Source organism: Entelurus aequoreus, linkage group LG13 (genome assembly GCF_033978785.1).
Source record: "Entelurus aequoreus isolate RoL-2023_Sb linkage group LG13, RoL_Eaeq_v1.1, whole genome shotgun sequence".
In the NCBI taxonomy this organism is placed as follows: domain Eukaryota; kingdom Metazoa; phylum Chordata; class Actinopteri; order Syngnathiformes; family Syngnathidae; genus Entelurus; species Entelurus aequoreus.
Window position 1 is genome coordinate 13,950,321 of NC_084743.1, and position 21,925 is coordinate 13,972,245.

Consider the following 21,925-nt stretch of genomic DNA (forward strand, 5'->3'; position numbering starts at 1 on the left):
AATTTTATATGCTTATTTGTGTTTTATTGTATCCACTAAACCAGGCCTGGGCAATTATTTTGCCTCGGGGGTCCAAATTTAGATTATTTATTATTTATTTATTTAGATCATTATTTTGCCTCGGGGGGCCAAATTTAGATTATTTATTATTTATTTATTCAGATAATTATTTTGCCTTGGGGGGCCAAATTTAGATTATTTATTATTTATTTATTTAGATCATTATTTTGCCTCGGGGGGCCAAATTTAGATTATTTATTATTTATTTATTTAGATAAATATTTTGCCTCGGGGGGCCAAATTTAGATCATTTATTTTGCCTCGGGGGGCCAAATTTAGATTATTTATTATTTATTTATTTAGATAATTATTTTGCCTCGGGGGGCCAAATTTAGATTATTTATTATTTATTTATTTAGATAATTATTTTGCCTCAGGGGGCCAAATTTAGATTATTTATTATTTATTTATTTAGATAAATATTTTGCCTCGGGGGGCCAAATTTAGATATTTTATTTTGCCTCGGGGGGCTAAATTTAGATTATTTATTATTTATTTATTTAGATAATTATTTTGCCTCTGGGGGCCAAATTTAGACTATTTATTATGTATTTATTTATTTAGATAATAATTTTGCCTCGGGGGGCCAAATTTAGATTATTTATTATTTATTTATTTAGATAATTATTTTGCCTCGGGGGGCCAAATTTAGATTATTTATTATTTATTTATTTAGATAATTATTTTGCCTCAGGGGGCCAAATTTAGATTATTTATTATTTATTTATTTAGATAAATATTTTGCCTCGGGGGGCCAAATTTAGATATTTTATTTTGCCTCGGGGGGCTAAATTTAGATTATTTATTATTTATTTATTTAGATAATTATTTTGCCTCTGGGGGCCAAATTTAGACTATTTATTATGTATTTATTTATTTAGATAATAATTTTGCCTCGGGGGGCCAAATTTAGATTATTTATTATTTATTTATTTAGATAATTATTTTGCCTCGGGGGGCCAAATTTAGATTATTTATTATTTATTTATTTAGATAATTATTTTGCCTCAGGGGGCCAAATTTAGATTATCTATTATTTATTTATTTAGATAATTATTTTGCCTCGGGGGTCAAATTTAGACGATTTATTATGTATTTATTTATTTAGATAATTATTTTGCCTCGGGGGGCCAAATTTAGATTATTTATTATTTATTTATTTAGATAATTATTTTGCCTCAGGGAGCCAAATTTAGATTATTTATTATTTATTTATTTAGATAAATATTTTGCCTCGGGGGGCCAAATTTAAAAATGTTATTTTGCCTCGGGGGGCTAAATTTAGATTATTTATTATTTATTTATTTAGATAATTATTTTGCCTCGGGGGGCCAAATTTAGACTATTTATTATGTATTTATTTATTTAGATAATTATTTTGCCTCGGGGGGCCACATTTAGATTATTTATTATTTATTTATTTAGATAATCATTTTGCCTCGGGGGGCCAAATTTAGATTATTTATTATTTATTTATTTAGATAATTATTTTGCCTTGGGGTGCCAAATTTAGATTATTTATTTATTTATTTAGATAAATATTTTGCCTCGGGGGCCAAATTTAGATCATTTATTTTGCCTCACGGGGCTAAATTTAGATTCTTTATTATTTATTTATTTAGATAATTATTTTTGCCTTGGGGGGCCAAATTTAGATTATTTATTATTTATTTATTTATTTAGATACATATTTTGCCTCGGGGGGCTAAATTTAAATTATTTATTATTTATTTATTTACATAATTATTTTGCCTCGGGGGGCCAAATTTAGATTATTTATTATTTATTTATTTAGATAATTATTTTGCCTCGGGGGGCCCAGTTTAGACTATTTATTATGTATTTATTTATTTAGATAATTATTTTGCCTCGGGGGGCCAAATTTAGATTATTTATTATTTATTTATTTATTTAGATAAATATTTTTTCTCAGGGGGCCAAATTTAGATAATTTATTTTGCCTCGGGGGGGCTAAATTTAGATTATTTATTATTTATTTATTTAGAAAATTATTTTGCCTCGGGGGGCTAAATTTAGATGATTTATTATTTATTTATTTAGATAATTATTTTGCCTCGGGGGGCCCAGTTTAGACTATTTATTATGTATTTATTTATTTAGATAATTATTTTGCCTCGGGGGGCCAAATTTAGATTATTTATTATTTATTTATTTAGATAATTATTTTGCCTTGGGGGGCCAAATTTAGATTATTTATTATTTATTTATTTATTTAGATAAATATTTTGCCTCAGGGGGCCAAATTTAGATAATTTATTTTGCCTCGGGGGGGCTAAATTTAGATTATTTATTATTTATTTATTTAGATAATTATTTTGCCTCGGGGGGCTAAATTTAGATGATTTATTATTTATTTATTTAGATAATTATTTTGCCTCGGAGGGCTACATTTAAAAGTCCCGGTTCTGCTAGTGTTGAATGTGTGGTGTGTTCACTTTAGTACGGAACAAAGTGTGCCAGTAGACGTTCATTGCTGATTGCTGCACTGCTTCTAATTCTTTCATTTTCCTCCAAGTGCTATAATGGCTGTTAATACATGGTAATCATACAGAGGGTCATTTTAAAATAAGTGTTAGTTCTATTAAAATTAGAAGAAAAACAAAAGCAATGTGTAATCTTACCTTAAAAGACCAGTAAAGTGGACTTTACATGCTTATTAGTGTTCATTAAAGCTGTGTTTTTCAACCACTGTGCCGCGGCACACCACTGTGCCGTGAGATACAGTCTGGTGTGCTGGGAGATGATCTCATTTCACCTATTTGGGTTCAAAATAATTTGAAAACCCTAAAGTGTGTTTTCAATGGGTTTGTGTGAACATTGAAGGCGGTTTAACATTTTCTAATTGGCACTAAAATGCATATTTGTAAAGATTGAAGCCAATTTAGAATTTTCAATGGCACTTAAGTGTGTTTTTGGAAAAACTGAAGACATTTTAAAGTTTATTTGGCACTAAAGTGCGTTCTTGTAAAGAGTTTTCAATGGTGCTAAAGTGAGTTTTCGACGCTAAGACGGGTTTGTGTGAACATTGAAGGCAGTTTAGAGTTTTCTAATTGGCACTAAAGTTAATTTTTGTAAAGATTGAAGAAAATTTAGAATTTTCAATGGCACCTAAGTGCGTTTTTGCAAAAACTGAAGATATTTTAAAGTTTATTTGGCACTAAAGTGCGTTCTTGTAAAGAGTTTTCAATGGCGCTAAAGTGAGTTTTCGACACTAAGACGGGTTTGTGTGAACATTGAAGGCAGTTTAGAGTTTTCTAATTGGCACTTAAATGCATTTTTATAAAGACTGAAGCCAATTTAGAATTTTAAATGGCACTTAAGTGCATTTTCATAAACACTGAAGAAAATTTTACGTTAATTTGTTTTTGTAAAGAAATGTGTTTTCGACGCTAAGACGGGTTTGTGTGAACATTGAAGGCGGTTTAGAGTTTTCTAATTGGCACTAAAACGCATTTTTGTAAAGATTGAAGCCAATTCAGGATTCACAATGGCACTTAAGTGTGTTTTTGGAAAAACTGAAGACATTTTAAAGTTTATTTGGCACTAAAGTGCGTTCTTGTAAAGAGTTTTCAATGGTGCTAAAGTGAGTTTTCGACGCTAAGACGGTTTTGTGTGAACATTGAAGGCAGTTTAGAGTTTTCTAATTGGCACTAAAGTTAATTTTTGTAAAGATTGAAGAAAATTTAGAATTTTCAATGGCACTTAAGTGCGTTTTTGCAAAAACTGAAGATATTTTAAAGTTTATTTGGCACTAAAGTGCGTTCTTGTAAAGAGTTTTCAATGGCGCTAAAGTGAGTTTTCGACGCTAAGACGGGTTTGTGTGAACATTGAAGGCAGTTTAGAGTTTTCTAATTGGCACTAAAGTTCATTTTTGTAAAGATTAAAGCAAATTTAGAATTTTCAATTGCACTTAAGTGCCTTTTCGTAAACACTGAAGACAATGTAACGTTTATTTGGCACTAAAGTGCATTTTTGCAAAGACGTGTTCTCCACGCTAAGACGGGTTTGTGTGAACATTGAAGGCGGTTTAGAGTTTTCTAATTGGCACTAAAGTTCATTTTTGTAAAGATTAAAGCAAATTTAGAATTTTCAATGGCACTTAAGTGCCTTTTCGTAAACACTGAAGACAATGTAACGTTTATTTGGCACTAAAGTGCATTTTTGCAAAGACGTGTTCTCCACGCTAAGACGGGTTTTTGTGAAAAACATTGAAGGCAGTTTAAAGTTTTCTAATTGGCACTAAAATGCATTTTTGCACAGATTGAAGCCAATTTAGAATTCCCAATGGCACTTAAGTGTGTTTTCGTAAACACTGACAATTTAACATTTATTTGGCACTAAAAGTGCGTTTTTGTAAAGACTTTTCAATGGCGCTAAAGTGTGTTTTCGACGCTAAGACGGGTTTGTGTGAACATTGAAGGCGGTTTAGAGTTTTCTAATTGGCACTTAAATGCATTTTTGTAAAGATTGAAGCCAATTCAGAATTTTCAATGGCACTTAAGTGTGTTTTTGGAAAAACTGAAGACATTTTAAAGTTTATTTGGCACTAAAGTGCGTTCTTGTAAAGAGTTTTCAATGGCGCTAAAGTGAGTTTTCGACGCTAAGACGGGTTTGTGTGAACATTGAAGGCGGTTTACAGTTTTCTAATTGGCACTAAAGTTCATTTTTGTAAAGATTAAAGCAAATTTAGAATTTTCAATGGCACTTAAGTGCGTTTTCATAAACACTGAAGAAAATTTTACGTTAATTTGTTTTTGTAAAGAAATAAGTTTTCGACACTAAGACGGGTTTGTGTGAACATTGAAGGCGGTTTAACGTTTTCTAATTGGCACTAAAACGCATATTTGTAAAGATTGAAGCCAATTCAGGATTCCCAATGGCACTTAAGTGTGTTTTTGGAAAAACTGAAGACATTTTAAAGTTTATTTGGCACTAAAGTGCGTTCTTGTAAAGAGTTTTCATTGGCGCTAAAGTGAGTTTTCGACGCTAAGACGGGTTTGTGTGAACATTGAAGGCGGTTTAGAGTTTTCTAATTGGCACTTAAATGCATTTTTATAAAGATTGAAGCCAATTCAGGATTCCCAATGGCACTTAAGTGTGTTTTTGGAAAAACTGAAAACATTTTAAAGTTTATTTGGCACTAAAGTGCGTTCTTGTAAAGAGTTTTCAATGGCGCTAAAGTGAATTTTCGACGCCAAGACGGGTTTGTGTGAACATTGAAGGCGGTTTAGAGTTTTCTAATTGGCAATAAAGTTCATTTTTGTAAAGATTAAAGCAAATTTAGAATTTTCAATGGCACTTAAGTGCATTTTTGCAAACACTGAAGACAATGTAACGTTTATTTGGCACTAAAGTGCGTTCTTGTAAAGAAATGTGTTCTCGACGCTAAGACGGGTTTGTGTGAAAAACATTGAAGGCAGTTTAAAGTTTTCTAATTGGCACTAAAATGCATTTTTGCACAGATTGAAGCCAATTTAGAATTCCCAATGGCACTTAAGTGTGTTTTCGTAAACACTGACAATTTAACATTTATTTGGCACTAAAAGTGCATTTTTGTAAAGACTTTTCAATGGTGCAAAAGTGTGTTTTCCACGCTAAGACGGGTTTGTGTGAACATTGAAGGCGGTTTAAATTTTTATAACTGGCACTAAAATGCATATTTGTTAAGATTGAAGCCTATTTTGAATTTTCAATGGCACTTAAGTGCGTTTTCCAAAACAATTAAACGTTTGATTGGCACTAAAGTGTGATTTTTGTAAAGACGGAGGGCGATTGACTGTAGTGTTTTTTTTCATTGGCACTAAAGTGCGTTTTTGTTAAGGTTGAAGCTGATTTCCAGTCCTCAATAACACTCAGAGGAAGGAGAAACGAGCAACACACACTTCCTCTGATTCGGGTGTTCGCCACACCAGGAATGTCTTGATTAAACATCACAAGAGAAACCCATTTGCCGAGCGACCTTTGGCCAAAAGACAAATGCGATACAAATTAGTGATCAACCGACATCTCAGCAATCTATTTCCCGAGAAGGTGGGCTTTTGGAGACATCTCCGGTGGGCTCTAGGAATGCATGAGGGCCATAAAAAAAGTCTTATTTTCGACCACAAAAACAACAAACCAATGCAGTGAAGACAAAGCAGCACACTCAAGCACTTTGATTCAAATTGTGCTTTTAGAGATTACTAAAGTATTCAACATTAGCACCTAGCTTTCTGAAGTTGACCTTTTGTACACAACTTCAACTACAAGACAAGACCAACATTGTGTGGACAAGTAAACAGAAGATTTACGTGAAAACTGCTATCATCCGATTTGTGTTTTTTTGCTGATATCACCCCAATATCCTCTACTAGTATTCCTCAAACTGTGCCAAAAAAAATCACTTGATTATTTTCCTATATTCAAACACAGTGTTACCGTTCAAACTGTGTGTAATGTCAGTGTTGCCTATAATATGACATGTACCTGTTAAAAAACAACAACCTCTGCCATGTTTTTAATGTATAATTGGGCCTACTACGCTACTCTACTCTAATGTGGGGCGGGCTCCACCTAACGAGCCACTTCAAAAAATATCCAGACACAGTGTTACCGTTCAAACTGCGGGCAATGTTCCGGTGGCCAAAATATTAACTATACGTGTTAAATGAAACCTCTGCTTTGTTTTTAATGAGTACTTGGGCCTACTATGCTACTTTATTTTAACCCCTTAAGGCCCGAGCTGTTTGTTTACATGTTTTTATTGTATTTCTCTTTGCTATTTGGGCTTTTTGGACCCTAATTAGAATAAAAACTAAGAATCATCTTTTGATATGATGTACTTAGTCCATAAGTACACAAACGTGTACGTCATGTTTAGTGACATGCTAATTCTTATTTTTACACTTTTTTTTTCAAAATTCCATTATATTTTATACTCTTCTGACACCACCAGAGGGCAGTATAAGTGTCCACATAAGTGGCCATAAGACCCCAATTCAGTAGTGTACACAATTTTGGAAATGAGAGCTAAAAGGTGCTGTCCACGCATGTGGCTACCTTTGCTATTTGGGCTTATTGGACCCTAATTAGAATAAAAACTAAGAATCATCTTTTGATATGATGTACTTAGTCCATAAGTACACAAACGTGTACGTCATGTTTAGTGACATGCTAATTCTTATTTTTACACTTTTTTTTTTTCAAAATTCCATTGTATGTTATACTCTTCTGACACCACCAGATGGCAGTATAAGTGTCCACATAAGTGGCCATAAGACCCCAATTCAGTAGTGTACACAATTTTGGAAATGAGAGCTAAAAGGTGCTGTCCACGCATGTGGCCACTAAGCCTTTAGAGCAGGGGTGTCCAAAGTGCGGCCCGGGGGCCATTTGTGGCCCGCAGGTCATTTTTTAACGGCCCCACGACACATTCTAAAAATACGATTAAAAAAACCAAACAAACGTGGTATAAAAGAGCAAACAGGTGAAATGTAACAAGAAAATGTTGCAATGTTGACTCCAATAACACAAAGCTACCATGCAGGCTGTTTCTGTCTTTAAAAAATAATATTTAATCAAAATCAACGTCATTATGAATTATTGACCTATTCAAGGCTCCAATTACGTCACATTAAATATTGCACTTTGAGATATTCTTTGGGGGAAAATGTTGCATATTTTGTGTTTGCCATATAAAAAACTGAGCTGTTGTTTTTTTTAAAAGAAAGGCCTAAAACGAACAAACAAAAAACATAAACAACAGATCTGAAGCTGATCTCGAGATTATTGTGCTAAAAGTAATCAGTAAAAAAAAAAAAGTATAATTTATTTCTTAACACTTTAATGAGTAGGACCCTTTTGGATCCCCAATCATTTTAGTTGGATTTTTTTTTTTTTGCGTGTGTCATTGCTCAAAAAATGTCAATGTTGCTATGAGTTATTGACCTTTTTAAGGCTCCAATTATTTTATAATCTCAAACATTCTACTTTAAAATGTAATTGGGGGAAAATATTGCATATTTGGTGGGGTTTTTTCCATAAAAAACCTGGGTTTTCTTTGACAAAAAGGGCATACAACTTAAATGTTTAAAAACATTTTTTTGACAGATAGACCTAATGTTGATCTAGAGCAGGGGTCACCAACGCGGTGCCCGCGGGCACCAGGTAGCCCGTAAGGACCAGATGAGTAGCCCGCTGGCCTGTTCTAAAAATAGCTCAAATAGCAGCACTTACCAGTGAGCTGCCTCTATTTTTTAAATTTTCTTTATTTACTAGCAAGCTGGTCTCGCTTTGCCCGACATTTTTAATTCTAAGAGAGACAAAACTCAAATAGAATTTGGAAATCCAAGAAAATATTTTAAAGACTTGGTCTTCACTTGTTTAAATAAATTCATTATTTTTTTACTTTGCTACTTATAACTTTCAGAAAGACAATTTTAGAGAAAAAATACAACCTTAAAAATGATTTTAGGATTTTTAAACATATATACCTTTTTACCTTTTAAATTCCTTCCTCTTCTTTCCTGACAATTTAAATCAATGTTCAAGTAAATTTATTTTTTTTATTGTAAAGAATAATAAATACATTTTAATTTAATTCTACATTTTAGCTTCTGTTTTTTCGACGAAGAATATTTGTGAAATATTTCTTCAAACTTATTATGATTAAAATTCAAAAAAATTATTCTGGCAAATCTAGAAAATCTGTAGAATCAAATTTAAATCTTATTTCAAAGTCTTTTGAATTTCTTTTAAAAATGTTGTTCTGGAAAATCTAGAATAAATAATGATTTGTCTTTGTTAGAAATATAGCTTGGTCCAATTTGTTATATATTCTAACAAAGTGCAGATTGGATGTTAACCTATTTAAAACATGTCATCCAAATTCTAAAATTAATCTTAATCAGGAAAAATTACTAATGTTGTTCCATAAAAAAAGTTTTTTTAATATTTTCAAAAAGATTCGAATTAGCTAGTTTTTCTCTTCTTTTTTTCGGTTGAATTTTGAATTTTAAAGAGTCGAAATTGAAGATAAACTATGTTTCAAAATTTAATTGTCATTTTTTTTCGTGTTTTCTCCTCTTTTAAACCGTTCAATTAAGTGTAAATATCATTAATTATTAATAATAACATAGAGTTAAAGGTAAATTGAGCAAATTGGCTATTTCTGGCAATTTATTTATGTGTGTATCAAACTGGTAGCCCTTCGCATTAATCAGTACCCAAGAAGTAGCTCTTGCTTTCAAAAAGGTTGGTGACCCCTGATCTAGAGATTGACTCAGGCCCGGCCCTAACCAATCTGGCGCCCTAGGCAAGATTTTAGGTGGCGCCCCCCCACATCGGCAGTGAAGTGTATATACTCACAAGAAACCGAACAGCTTTGTCTTTGACCTTTTTTTTTACTTAAAGAAAGCAAATTAACAATCAGAATAGTTAACAAGATTTAAAAAAAAAAAAAATGGATAAATAAATGAATACAAAAAATAAAAAACGAATATATGAAATACAATATGTTTTACATACATAAACACAAAATAAAACGTGTCAACAAGTTGCATAAAATACATTAAAAATACAATATAAATAAGGCACTGCACAAAACAAGATATCAAACCAGTATGACTTTAACAACTATATTACAAAAAAAGGGGATCCTACAGAGTTCTCTATTTGTGCTTTTTAATATTGCATTAACTAGAATGACTTACAAATGACTGTACACCAGGGAGTACTGTAATTACCTAACGTTACATTATTATTTTCCATAACAATTTAGCCCCCTCCACAATATTAACCCGACGTTAAAACAGAACTAGCTATTTATTGATTAGCAATTGCCGAATCATGTAACATTAGCTTAATGCTAAAAAGCCAGGTTACTATCACATTCTGTAACAGGCAAATAATTTCATGTAGGCTAACGTTACCTACCTGCTACCTCTGTCTTTTTCTCGTTTCTCCTCTTCTTTTCTCTTTTTTCATCCCTGGGCACCTGACAGTTTTGGCCGTTTTGACATCTTGTGTTGATTTTTTGATGTGGTGACATCCAAAAAGAGTCATGATACGGAAAGGGAGGGGGCGCACCGTGCCGGGGGAGGGGGGGGGGGGGGGGCGTAATGTTGCAACAAATAATATTTCTATTAAATAGGCTTTACTTTGCATTTTAATTAACGTGGGATTATTTTATGTATTTAGAAATAATAGTACCAACTTTTTTTTTTGTTGTTGTTTTTTTTCCTCCAACATTTGTGGCACTGGCGTGGCGCCCCCTGATGGTCGGCGCCCTTAGCTTTTGCCTATACGGCCTATGCCACGGGCCGGCCCTGGAATGACTACAACAGTAAATAAACACAAGACATATATATATACTCTATTAGCCACAACACAACCAGGCTTATATTTAATATGCCACAAATTAATCCTAATGCTAGCTCCTAGCTCCTAGCTACTAGCTCGAGCTAGTTATAGCAAGCGATCAAATGTTTGGAAGCGCAGCTGTGTACTCACGGTATCGCGACTGTGTATCCAAATCAAAGTCCTCCTGGTAAGAGTCTCTGTTGTCCGAGTTCTTCCATCTTGACTGCATCTTTCGGGAATGTAAACAAAGAAGTGCCGGCTGTGTACGCGTTGCTGCTGACTTCCCTCGCAAAATAGACGCTTCGCACCGACAACTTTCTTGTTTGCTTGCTCAGCTTCTTTCTCCATAATGCAATGAACATAATTGCAACAGATTCTCACCTCTGTCAGTAAATGTCATTCCACCCAGTCACGTCATGGATTTACCACTTTTTCTTTCTCTTTCCAGATCGACTAAAACTCATCCGGGACCCGTCGTCCATTTGAGTGACAGCCCGAAGGATGAAGGCAAGGTGAGGATAAATAAAAGCCGATAAAAAGCAGCAACACCTCACTTTATGTTTTTTTTTTTTGCACAGCATGGTGGTAATACTTTTTTTCTCCTCGGATCACTAATCAGACGTTCTTTCGTACATACTTTGTGTCTCTCTCTCTCTCGCTCGCTCGCCCGCTGTCTATACGCAACCCCCATTAAGTTGTGTTGTTTAAAGGGTCAGGCTGCAGACAAACGGATGAGAAAAGTGGCGGGTGGCGACGGCTGCAAAAGAGGTCATTGACAAGCGCATCGATTTTTCCCGACGGATTCCAGAGCCGCCGGGGAAAATCACACTCGACGAGCTGTGAAGACGTAAAACCGAGAAACGCGCTCACAGCTGCACCGGACATCGAATTGTTGCATGTCACCTGTGTGAAGGTGGCGCCCCTTAAATAGGACGAATATATCAATGTTTATTTATATAGCCCTAAATCACAAGTGTCTCAAAGGGCTGCACAAGCCACAACGACATCCTCGGTACAGAGCCCGCATAAGGGCAAGGAAAAACTCACCCCAGTGGGACGTCGATGCGAATGACTATGAGAAACCTTGGAGAGGACCGCATATATTAAAATAACAATGACGCTAGTTTGTGATATGTTTGTGCTGTTATTTTTGTTTTGTTATTAATGTTTTTTAATGGGATAAGCGGTAGAAAATGGATGGATGGATTCATAAGTAGACCCCCGACCCCCCCATACAGTATGTGTCCTAGTTGTTTGTGCTGCATTTGTTTTGTCTATTATAATTACTTTGTTATTAATGTTTTATTATTCATAACTACAGATGTAGTCATAAATGCTTTAAAATGTAATATCTGAAATTATCGGTATCGTTGTTTTTTTTTAATCGTATCGTATCTTTTTTTTTTTTTTTTTTTTCTTTTTTTTAAAATTAAATCAACATAAAAATCACAAGATACACTTACAATTAGTGCACCGACCCAAAAAAAAATCTCCCTCCCCCAATCACACTCATTCACACAAAAGGGTTGTTTCCTTCTGTTATTAATATTCTGGTTCCTACATTATATATCAATATATATCAATACAGTCTGCAAGGGATACAGTCCGTAAGCACACATGATTGTGCGTGCTGCTGGCCCACTAATAGTACTAACCTTTAACAGTTCATTTTACTCATTTTCATTCATTACTAGTTTCTATGTAACTGTTTTTATATTGTTTTACTTTCTTTTTTTATTCAAGAAATGTTTTTTAATTTATTTATCTTATTTTATTTTTTTTTTTTTTTTAAAAAGGACTTTATCTTCACCATACCTGCTTGTCCAAAATAGGCATAATAATGTGTTAATTCCACGATTGTATGTATCGTATCGGTTGATATCGGTATCGGTTGATATCGGTATCAGTAATTAAAAAGTTGGACAATATCGGAATATCGGATATCGGCAAAAAGCCATTATCGGACATCCCTATTCATAACCAGACCCACCACCCTGTCAAAATCTCACCAAATGCGTAGTTTGTGCTACATTTGTGCTACATTTGTGCAAGTTTGTGCTGCATTTGTTTTGTCTATTATAATTACTTTGTTATTAATGTTTTATTATTCATAACTACAGATGTAGTCATAAATGCTTTAAAATGTAATATCGGAAAATATCGGTATCGTTTTTTTTATTATCGTATCGTATGCTTTTTAAAAAAAGTTTTTTTTTTTTTTTTTTTAATTAAATCAACATAAAAAACACAAGATACACTTACAATTAGTGCAGCAACACAAAAAATATCCCTCCCCCAATCACACTCATTCACACAAAAAGGTTGTTTCTTTCTGTTATTAATATTCTGGTTCCTACATTATATATCAATATATATCAATACAGTCTGCAAGGGATACAGTCCGTAAGCACACATGATTGTGCGTGCTGCTGGTCCACTAATAGTACTAACCTTTAACACTTCATTTTACTCATTTTCATTCATTACTAGTTTCTATGTAACTGTTTTTATATTGTTTTACTTTCTTTTTTTATTCAAGAAATGTTTTTTAATTAATTTATCTTATTTTATTTTATTATTTTTAAAAAAAAAGGACTTTATCTTCACCATACCTGGTTGTCCAAAATAGGCCTAATAATGTGTTAATTCCACGATTGTATATATCGTATCGGTTGATATCGGTATCGGTTGATATCGGTATCGGTAATTAAAGAGTTGGACAATATCGGAATATCGGATATCGGCAAAAAGCCATTATCGGACATCCCTATTCATAACCAGACCCACCACCCTGTCAAAATCTCACCAAACGCGTAGTTTGTGCTATATTTCTGCTACATTTGTGCAAGTTTGTGCTGCATTTGTTTTGTCTATTATAATTATTTTGTTATTAATGTTTTATTATTCATAACTACAGATGTAGTCATAAATGCTTTAAAATGTAATATCGGAAAATATCTGTATCGTTTTTTTTATTATCGTATCGTATGCTTTTTTTTTTTTTTTTCTTTTTTTTTTAAATTAAATCAACATAAAAAACACAAGATACACTTACAATTAGTGCAGCAACACAAAAAATCTCCCTCCCCCATTTACACTCATTCACACAAAAAGGTTGTTTCTTTCTGTTATTAATATTCTGGTTCCTACATTATATATCAATATATATCAACACAGTCTGCAAGGAATACAGTCCGTAAGCACACATGATTGTGCGTGCTGCTGGTCCACTAATAGTACTAACCTTTAACACTTCATTTTACTCATTTTCATTTTTTAATTTATTTATCTTATTTTATTTTTTGTTTTTTTAAAAAAAGGACTTTATCTTCACCATACCTGGTTGTCCAAAATAGGCATAATAATGTGTTAATTCCACGATTGTATGTATCGTATCGGTTGATATCGGTATCGGTTGATATCGGTATCGGTAATTAAAGAGTTGGACAATATCGGAATATCGGATATCGGCAAAAAGCCATTATCGGACATCCCTATTCATAACCAGACCCACCACCCTGTCAAAATCTCACCAAACGCGTAGTTTGTGCTACATTTGTGCTACATTTGTGCAAGTTTGTGCTGCATTTGTTTTGTCTATTATAATTATTTTGTTATTAATGTTTTATTATTCATAACTACAGATGTAGTCATAAATGCTTTAAAATGTTATATCGGAAAATATCGGTATCGTTTTTTTTATTATCGTATCGTATGCTTTTTTTTTTTTTTTTTTTTTTTTTTTTAAATTAAATCAACATAAAAATCACAAGATACACTTACAATTAGTGCAGCAACACAAAAAATCTCCCTCCCCCATTTACACTCATTCACACAAAAAGGTTGTTTCTTTCTGTTATTAATATTCTGGTTCCTACATTATATATCGATATATATCAATACAGTCTGCAAGGGATACAGTCCGTAAGCACACATGGTTGTGCGTGCTGCTGGTCCACTAATAGTACTAACCTTTAACACTTCATTTTACTCATTTTCATTCATTACTAGTTTCTATGTAACTGTTTTTATATTGTTTTACTTTCTTTTTTTATTCAAGAAATGTTTTTTAATTTATTTATCTTATTTTATTTTATTATTTTTTTTAAAAAGGACTTTATCTTCACCATACCTGCTTGTCCAAAATAGGCATAATAATGTGTTAATTCCACGATTGTATGTATCGTATCGGTTGATATCGGTATCAGTAATTAAAGAGTTGGACAATATCGGAATATCGGATATCGGCAAAAAGCCATTATCGGACATCCCTATTCATAACCAGACCCACCACCCTGTCAAAATCTCACCAAACGTGTAGTTTGTGCTACATTTGTGCAGGTTTGTGCTACATTTGTGCAGGTTTGTGCTGCATTTGTTTTGTCTATAATAATTATTTTGTTATTAATGTTTTATTATTCATAACCAGACCCACCACCTTGTCAAAATCTCACCAAACGTGTAGTTTGTGCTACATTTGTGCAGGTTTGTGCTGCATTTGTTTTGTCTATTATACTTATTTTGTTATTAATGTTTTATTATTCATAACCAGACCCACCACCTTGTCAAAATCTCACCAAACGTGTAGTTTGTGCTACATTTGTGCATGTTTGTGCTGCATTTGTTTTGTCTATTATAATTATTTTGTTATTAATGTTTTATTATTCGAAACCAGACCCATCACCTTGTCAAAATCTCACCAAAGTTGTCCTATTTGTTTGTGCTACATTTGTGCTGCAAATGTTTTTGTTTAATTATTATAGTTTTATGTAATAAAGTAGTATAGTTTTTTTTGTTATTGTTGTATTTATTTAATTTTTGTTTTTTTGTTTTTGTTTTTTAAGTATTATAGTTTTTATGTTATTAATTATTTATTATCCGTAAGCAGCTCCCCTACCTTGTCAAAATATTCCTATATATATGTCCCAATTGTTTGTGCTACATTTGTGCAGGTTTGTGCTGCATTTGTTTTGTCTATTATAATTATTTTGTTATTAATGTTTTATTATTCGTAACCAGACCCACCACCTTGTCAAAATCTCACCAAACGTGTAGTTTGTGCTACATTTGTGCAGGTTTGTGCTACATTTGTGCAGGTTTGTGCTGCATTTGTTTTGTCTATTATAATTATTTTGTTATTAATGTTTTATTATTCATAACCAGACCCACCACCTTGTCAAAATCTCACCAAACGTGTAGTTTGTGCTACATTTGTGCAGGTTTGTGCTACATTTGTGCAGGTTTGTGCTGCATTTTTTTGTTTATTATAATTATTTTGTTATTAATGTTTTATTATTCATAACCAGACCCACCACCTTGTCAAAATCTCACCAAACGTGTGGTTTGTGCTACATTTGTGCAGGTTTGTGCTGCCAATTGTTTTGTCTATTATAATTATTTTGTTATTAATGTTTTATTATTCATAACCAGACCCACCACCTTGTCAAAATCTCACCAAACGCGTAGTTTGTGCTACATTTGTGCAGGTTTGTGCCGCATTTGTTTTGTCTATTATAATTATTTTGTTATTAATGTTTTATTATTCGAAACCAGACCCATCACCTTGTCAAAATCTCACCAAACTTGTCCTATTTGTTTGTGCTACATTTGTGCTGCAAACGTTTTTGTTTAATTATTATAGTTTTTATGTAATAAAGTAGTATAGTTTTTTTTGTTATTATTGTTGTATTTATTTAATTTTTGTTTTTTTGTTTTTGTTTTTTAAGTATTATAGTTTTTATGTTATTAATTATTTATTATCCGTAAGCAGCTCCCCTACCATGTCAAAATATTCCTATATATATGTCGCAATTGTTTGTACTATTTTGTGCAGGTTTGTGCTGCCTTTGTTTTGTCTATTATAATTATTTTGTTATTATTGTTTTATTATTCGTAACCAGACCCACCACCTTGTCAAAATCTCACCAAACGTGTAGTTTGTGCTACATTTGTGCAGGTTTGTGCTACATTTGTGCAGGTTTGTGCTGCATTTGTTTTGTCTATTATAATTATTTTGTTATTAATGTTTTATTATTCATAACCAGACCCACCACCTTGTCAAAATCTCAACAAACGTGTAGTTTGTGCTACATTTGTGCAGGTTTGTTCTGCATTTGTTTTGTCTATTATAATTATTTTGTTATTAATGTTTTATTATTCATAACCAGACCCACCACCTTGTCAAAATCTCACCAAACGTGTAGTTTGTGCTACATTTGTGCAGGTTTGTGCTACATTTGTGCAGGTTTGTGCTACATTTGTGCAGGTTTGTGCTGCATTTTTTTTGTCTATTATGATTATTTTGTTATTAATGTTTTATTATTCATAACCAGACCCACCACCTTGTCAAAATCTCACCAAACGTGTGGTTTATGCTACATTTGTGCAGGTTTGTGCTGCCATTTGTTTTGTCTATTATAATTATTTTGTTATTAATGTTTTATTATTCATAACCAGACCCACCACCTTGTCAAAATCTCACCAAACGTGTAGTTTGTGCTACATTTGTGCAGGTTTGTGCTACATTTGTGCAGGTTTGTGCTGCATTTGTTTTGTCTATTATAATTATTTTGTTATTAATGTTTTATTATTCATAACCAGACCCACCACCTTGTCAAAATCTCACCAAACGTGTAGTCTGTGCTACATTTGTGTAGGTTTGTGCTGCATTTGTTTTGTCTATTATAATTCTTTTGTTATTAGTGTTTTATTATTTGTAACCAGACCTATTTGTTTGTGCTACATTTGTGCTGCAAACATTTTTGTTTCATTATTATAGTTTTTATGTAATAAAGTAGTATTTTTTGTTTGTTGTTATTATTGTTGTATTGATTTATTTTTTGGTTTTGGTTTATGTTTTTTAACTATTATAGTTTTTATGTTATTAATTATTTATTATCCGTAACCAGCTACCCTACCTTGTCAAAATATTCCTAGATATATGTCCCAATTGTTTGTGCTACATTTGTGCAGGTTTGTGCTGCATTTGTTTTGTCTATTATAATTACTTTGTTATCAATGTTTTATTATTCGTAACCAGACCCACCACCTTGTCAAAATCTCTTCAAACTTGTCCTACTTGTTCGCGCTACATTTGTGCTGCAAATTATTTTTTAATTATTATAGTTTTTATGTAATAAAGGACTATAGTTTTTATGTTATTATTGTTGTATTGATTTATTTTTTGGTTTTGGTTGATGTTTTTTAACTATTATAGTTTTTATGTTATTAATGTTTTATTAGCCGTAACCAGTCAACTTGTCAAAATCTTCCTATATATATGTCCCAATTGTTTGGGCTACATTTGTGCAGGTGTGTGCTGCATTTGATTTGTCTATTATTTTTTTGTTGATAATGTTTTTTTATTCATAACCAGACACACTACCTCGACAAAATCTCCTCAAACTCTTCCCATTTGTTTGTGCTACATTTGTGCAGGTTTGTGCTGCAAACATTTTTTTTTTAAACATTATAGTTGTTATGTAATCAAGTAGTATAGTTTTAATGTCATTATTGTTTTATTTATTTATTTTTTGTTTTTATGTTTTCAACTATTGTAGTTTTTCATTTTATATATATATATATATATATATATATATATATATATATATATATATATATATATATATATATATATATATATATATATATATATATATATACATATATATATATATATATATATATATATATATATATATATATATATATATATATATATATATGTATATATATATTTATTTATAAAATGAAAAACTACAATAGTTGAAAACATAAAAACAAAAAATAAATAAATAAAACAATAATGACATTAAAACTATTAAAAACTATTGTAGTTTTTCATTTTATAAATATATATATATATATATATATATGTATATATATATATATATATATATATATATATATATATATATATATATATATATATATATATATATATATATATATACATATATATATATATATATATATATATATATATATATATATATATATATATATATATATATATATATATATATATATATATATATATATATATATGTATATATATATTTATTTATAAAATGAAAAACTACAATAGTTGAAAACATAAAAACAAAAAATAAATAAATAAAACAATAATGACATTAAAACTATTAAAAACTATTGTAGTTTTTCATTTTATAAATATATATATATATATATATATATATATATGTATATATATATATATATATATATATATATATATATATATATATATATATATATATATATATATATATATATATATATATATATATATAAAATGAAAAACTACAATAGTTGAAAACATAAAAACAAAAAATAAATAAATAAAACAATAATGACATTAAAACTATACTACTTGATATATCGTTTGTGCTACGTTTGTGCTGCATTTTTTTGTCTATTATAATTATTTTTTGTTATTATTTTATTATTCATAACCAGACCCACTACCTCGTCAAAATCTCCCCATACGTGTCCCAATCGTTTGTGCTACATTTGTGCTGGTTTGTGCTGCATTTTTATTTTTATTTTTTTTATTATTCATAACCAGACCCACCACCTTGTCAAACTCTCCTCAAACTCGTCCCATTTGTTTGTGTTATATTAGTGCTGGTTTGTGCAGCACTTTTGTTGTTGTTGTTGTTATAGTTTTTATGTTTTTAAGTAGTACAGCTTTTATGTTATTAACATGTTATTATTCATAACCAGACCGACCACCTTGTCCAAATCTAGCAAAGTTGTCCGAATCATTTATGCATTGTGTGTGCTATTTTTTTTTGGTCTATTATAGTTTTAATGTTATTAATGTTTTATTATTCATAACCAGCTCCCCTACCTTGTCAAAAACTGCCTGCACTTGTTTTGTTTGCGCTGCATTTTTGCTGCTTATTAAGTAGTATAACTACTTTTCAATTGTAGCATCTTTGCAATGTTTGAATAACTTCCACCTCGGTACAAACGCACAATAGCAAATAAGCAAATAAAAGTGAATTTGGAGGTAATTTACAGGCTGCTTTTGCAAGATGCTGTCGGACAATGGGTCCTGCAAGTACTACTGACTTTTAACAGAATATAAAAACCTCTTTGGTGTATTTTTTCTCATCGGGGAAATTACAAGCAATCAAATGTTGCTTATTAAGTCAGACGTTTGATTAGCCGCCATGATCAAACTGTGATTTTTGTTGTTGTTTTTTTCCCCCTGAATAGATTGCAAATCTAAATGGTTACTCTGCTGCCAAAAATATTAAGCCTGATTATAATAACACAACAGCCTTTAATGACGCGGTTCTTATTAAAGACTTAAATTATGTTTCTAAATTGCAAAATGATACGGTTTAACATCGCATTAAAGCGCAGTGATTTGAATAAAATGAATACCATTTTGGAACTGGAAAGAACAATATGAGTTACTCATAACATGATATATATGTAGATTGTCAGTGAAGGCATCAAAACTATGAATGAACACATGTGGAGTTATGTACTTCACAAAATAACTAAAAACATTCAAGTTTCTTCAAAATAGCCACCCTTTGCTGTGATTACTTTTTTGCACACTCTTGGCATTCTCTCGATGAGCTTCAAAAGGTAGTCACCTGGAAGGGTTTTCACTTCACAGGTGTCATAGTTTTGATGCCTTCAGTGACAATCTACAATGTAAATAGTCATGAAAATAAAGAAAACACATTGAAATGAGAAGGTGTGTCCAAACTTTTGGCCTGTATTGTATATATATATATATATATATATAATAATATATATATATATATATATATATATATATATATATATATATATATATATATATATATATATATATATATATATATATACGTAGGTCGTGAGTTCAAGCCCCGGCCGAGTCATACCAAAGACTATAAAAATGGGAGCCATTACCTCCCTGCTTGGCACTCAGCATCAAGGGTTGGAATTGGGGGTTAAATCACCACAATGATTCTCGAGCGCAGCCACCGCTGCTGCTCACTGCTCCCCTCACCTCCCAGGGGGTAGAACAAGGCTATGGGTCAAATGCAGAGAGTAATTTCACCACACCTAGTGTGTGTATACTTTAAATTTAAGTTGTATATATATACATATACTGTATATATATATATATATATATATATATATATATATATATATATATATATATATATATATATATATATATATATATATATATATATATACATATATGTATATATATATATATGTATATATATATATATATATATATATATATACATATACTGTGTATATATATATATATATATATATATATATACATATATATATATATATATATATATATATATATATATATATATATATATATGTATATATATATATATATATATATATATATATATATATATATATATATATATATATATATATATATATATATATATATATATATATATATGTGTATGTATATATGTTTATGTGTGTATATATATGTATATATATATATGTGTGTGTATATATATATATATATATATATGTAGAATTCTGTCGACGCTGCTCTCCTCTCATCCAGTGTGCCTAATTTTTTAGCTGCAAGGTAGCTACGACGTTTGCACCTTTCAAGTAAACTCCGTCACGGCAGAGTCAACGGTTAAAAAATGTGATGCAACATTCATAAAATCATGTCATTTATATTTCATTACAAAGGTGGCTAGAATGAATACATATGAACCGTTTAGCTAAAAGTGAAGTCTGAGCTCATCATTTTTTTTTCTTTTGCCTTACATTTTCACAGTGTGCTCATGATTAAAGCTCAAAAAAAAAATTGGACGTTAATAAAAAAAAAATACAAAAAGTCAATTTCTTCCTCCAACAGTGACCGTCTTTCCACTTTCTTTCTTTTTTCTTGATCAGCATAAATGTCCAAATACATAGAATATAGAATGACATATTATCAACCACTTGTGCAAAAAAATAATTATAAAAAATTCTAACAGATAGTAAATGCATGCTGTGCTCCTTATGTGGTTTTACATGATGGAATATGGAGTGAAATTATTGCCATAACTCTAAAAACACACTTATTTTTACTCACGCCTAACGATTCACTGGTAAAAACTCATTTTCTGCAAATAAAAAAAGGATTTGCAAGTTTGAAAAAAAAAAAAAAAAAGTAAAAAAACATTTTGCAAGTATAATATTTCTTTTAAAAAAAACACAAAAAAATGCTTCATCAGAAAAAAGGCAATTGTATTCAATTAAAAAAAAACGCTTTGCAAGTAAAAATAAAGAACAGTTCAAATAAAAAGCAAGATTCAGAAGTAAAAAAAATCAAACAATTTTCTTCAATTAAAAATCGATACACTTATAAAAAAAAACATTGTTTGGCAAATATTAAAACGATTCACAGGTATAAAACCAATTTTTTTCAATTAAACAAACAATGCGGAAGTAAAAAAAAAAAAACGAATTAAAACAATCGATTTTCAAATAAAAAAAACAACTCTCTGCAAATAAAAAATTG

At 31.0% G+C, this 21,925-nt stretch overlaps 1 protein-coding gene across 8 annotated transcripts in view; it reads left to right on the forward strand.

Moving 5' to 3' along the window:
• stxbp5l (syntaxin binding protein 5L) overlaps positions 1–21,925 on the forward strand; it is a 516,749-nt gene that overhangs the window by 357,976 nt on the left and 136,848 nt on the right. For all 8 annotated transcript variants that reach the window (XM_062067482.1, XM_062067484.1, XM_062067485.1 and 5 more), the window contains one exon: positions 10,868–10,931. In XM_062067482.1, the coding sequence (XP_061923466.1) occupies positions 10,868–10,931 (64 nt within the window). The remainder of the gene's footprint in view (positions 1–10,867; positions 10,932–21,925) is intronic.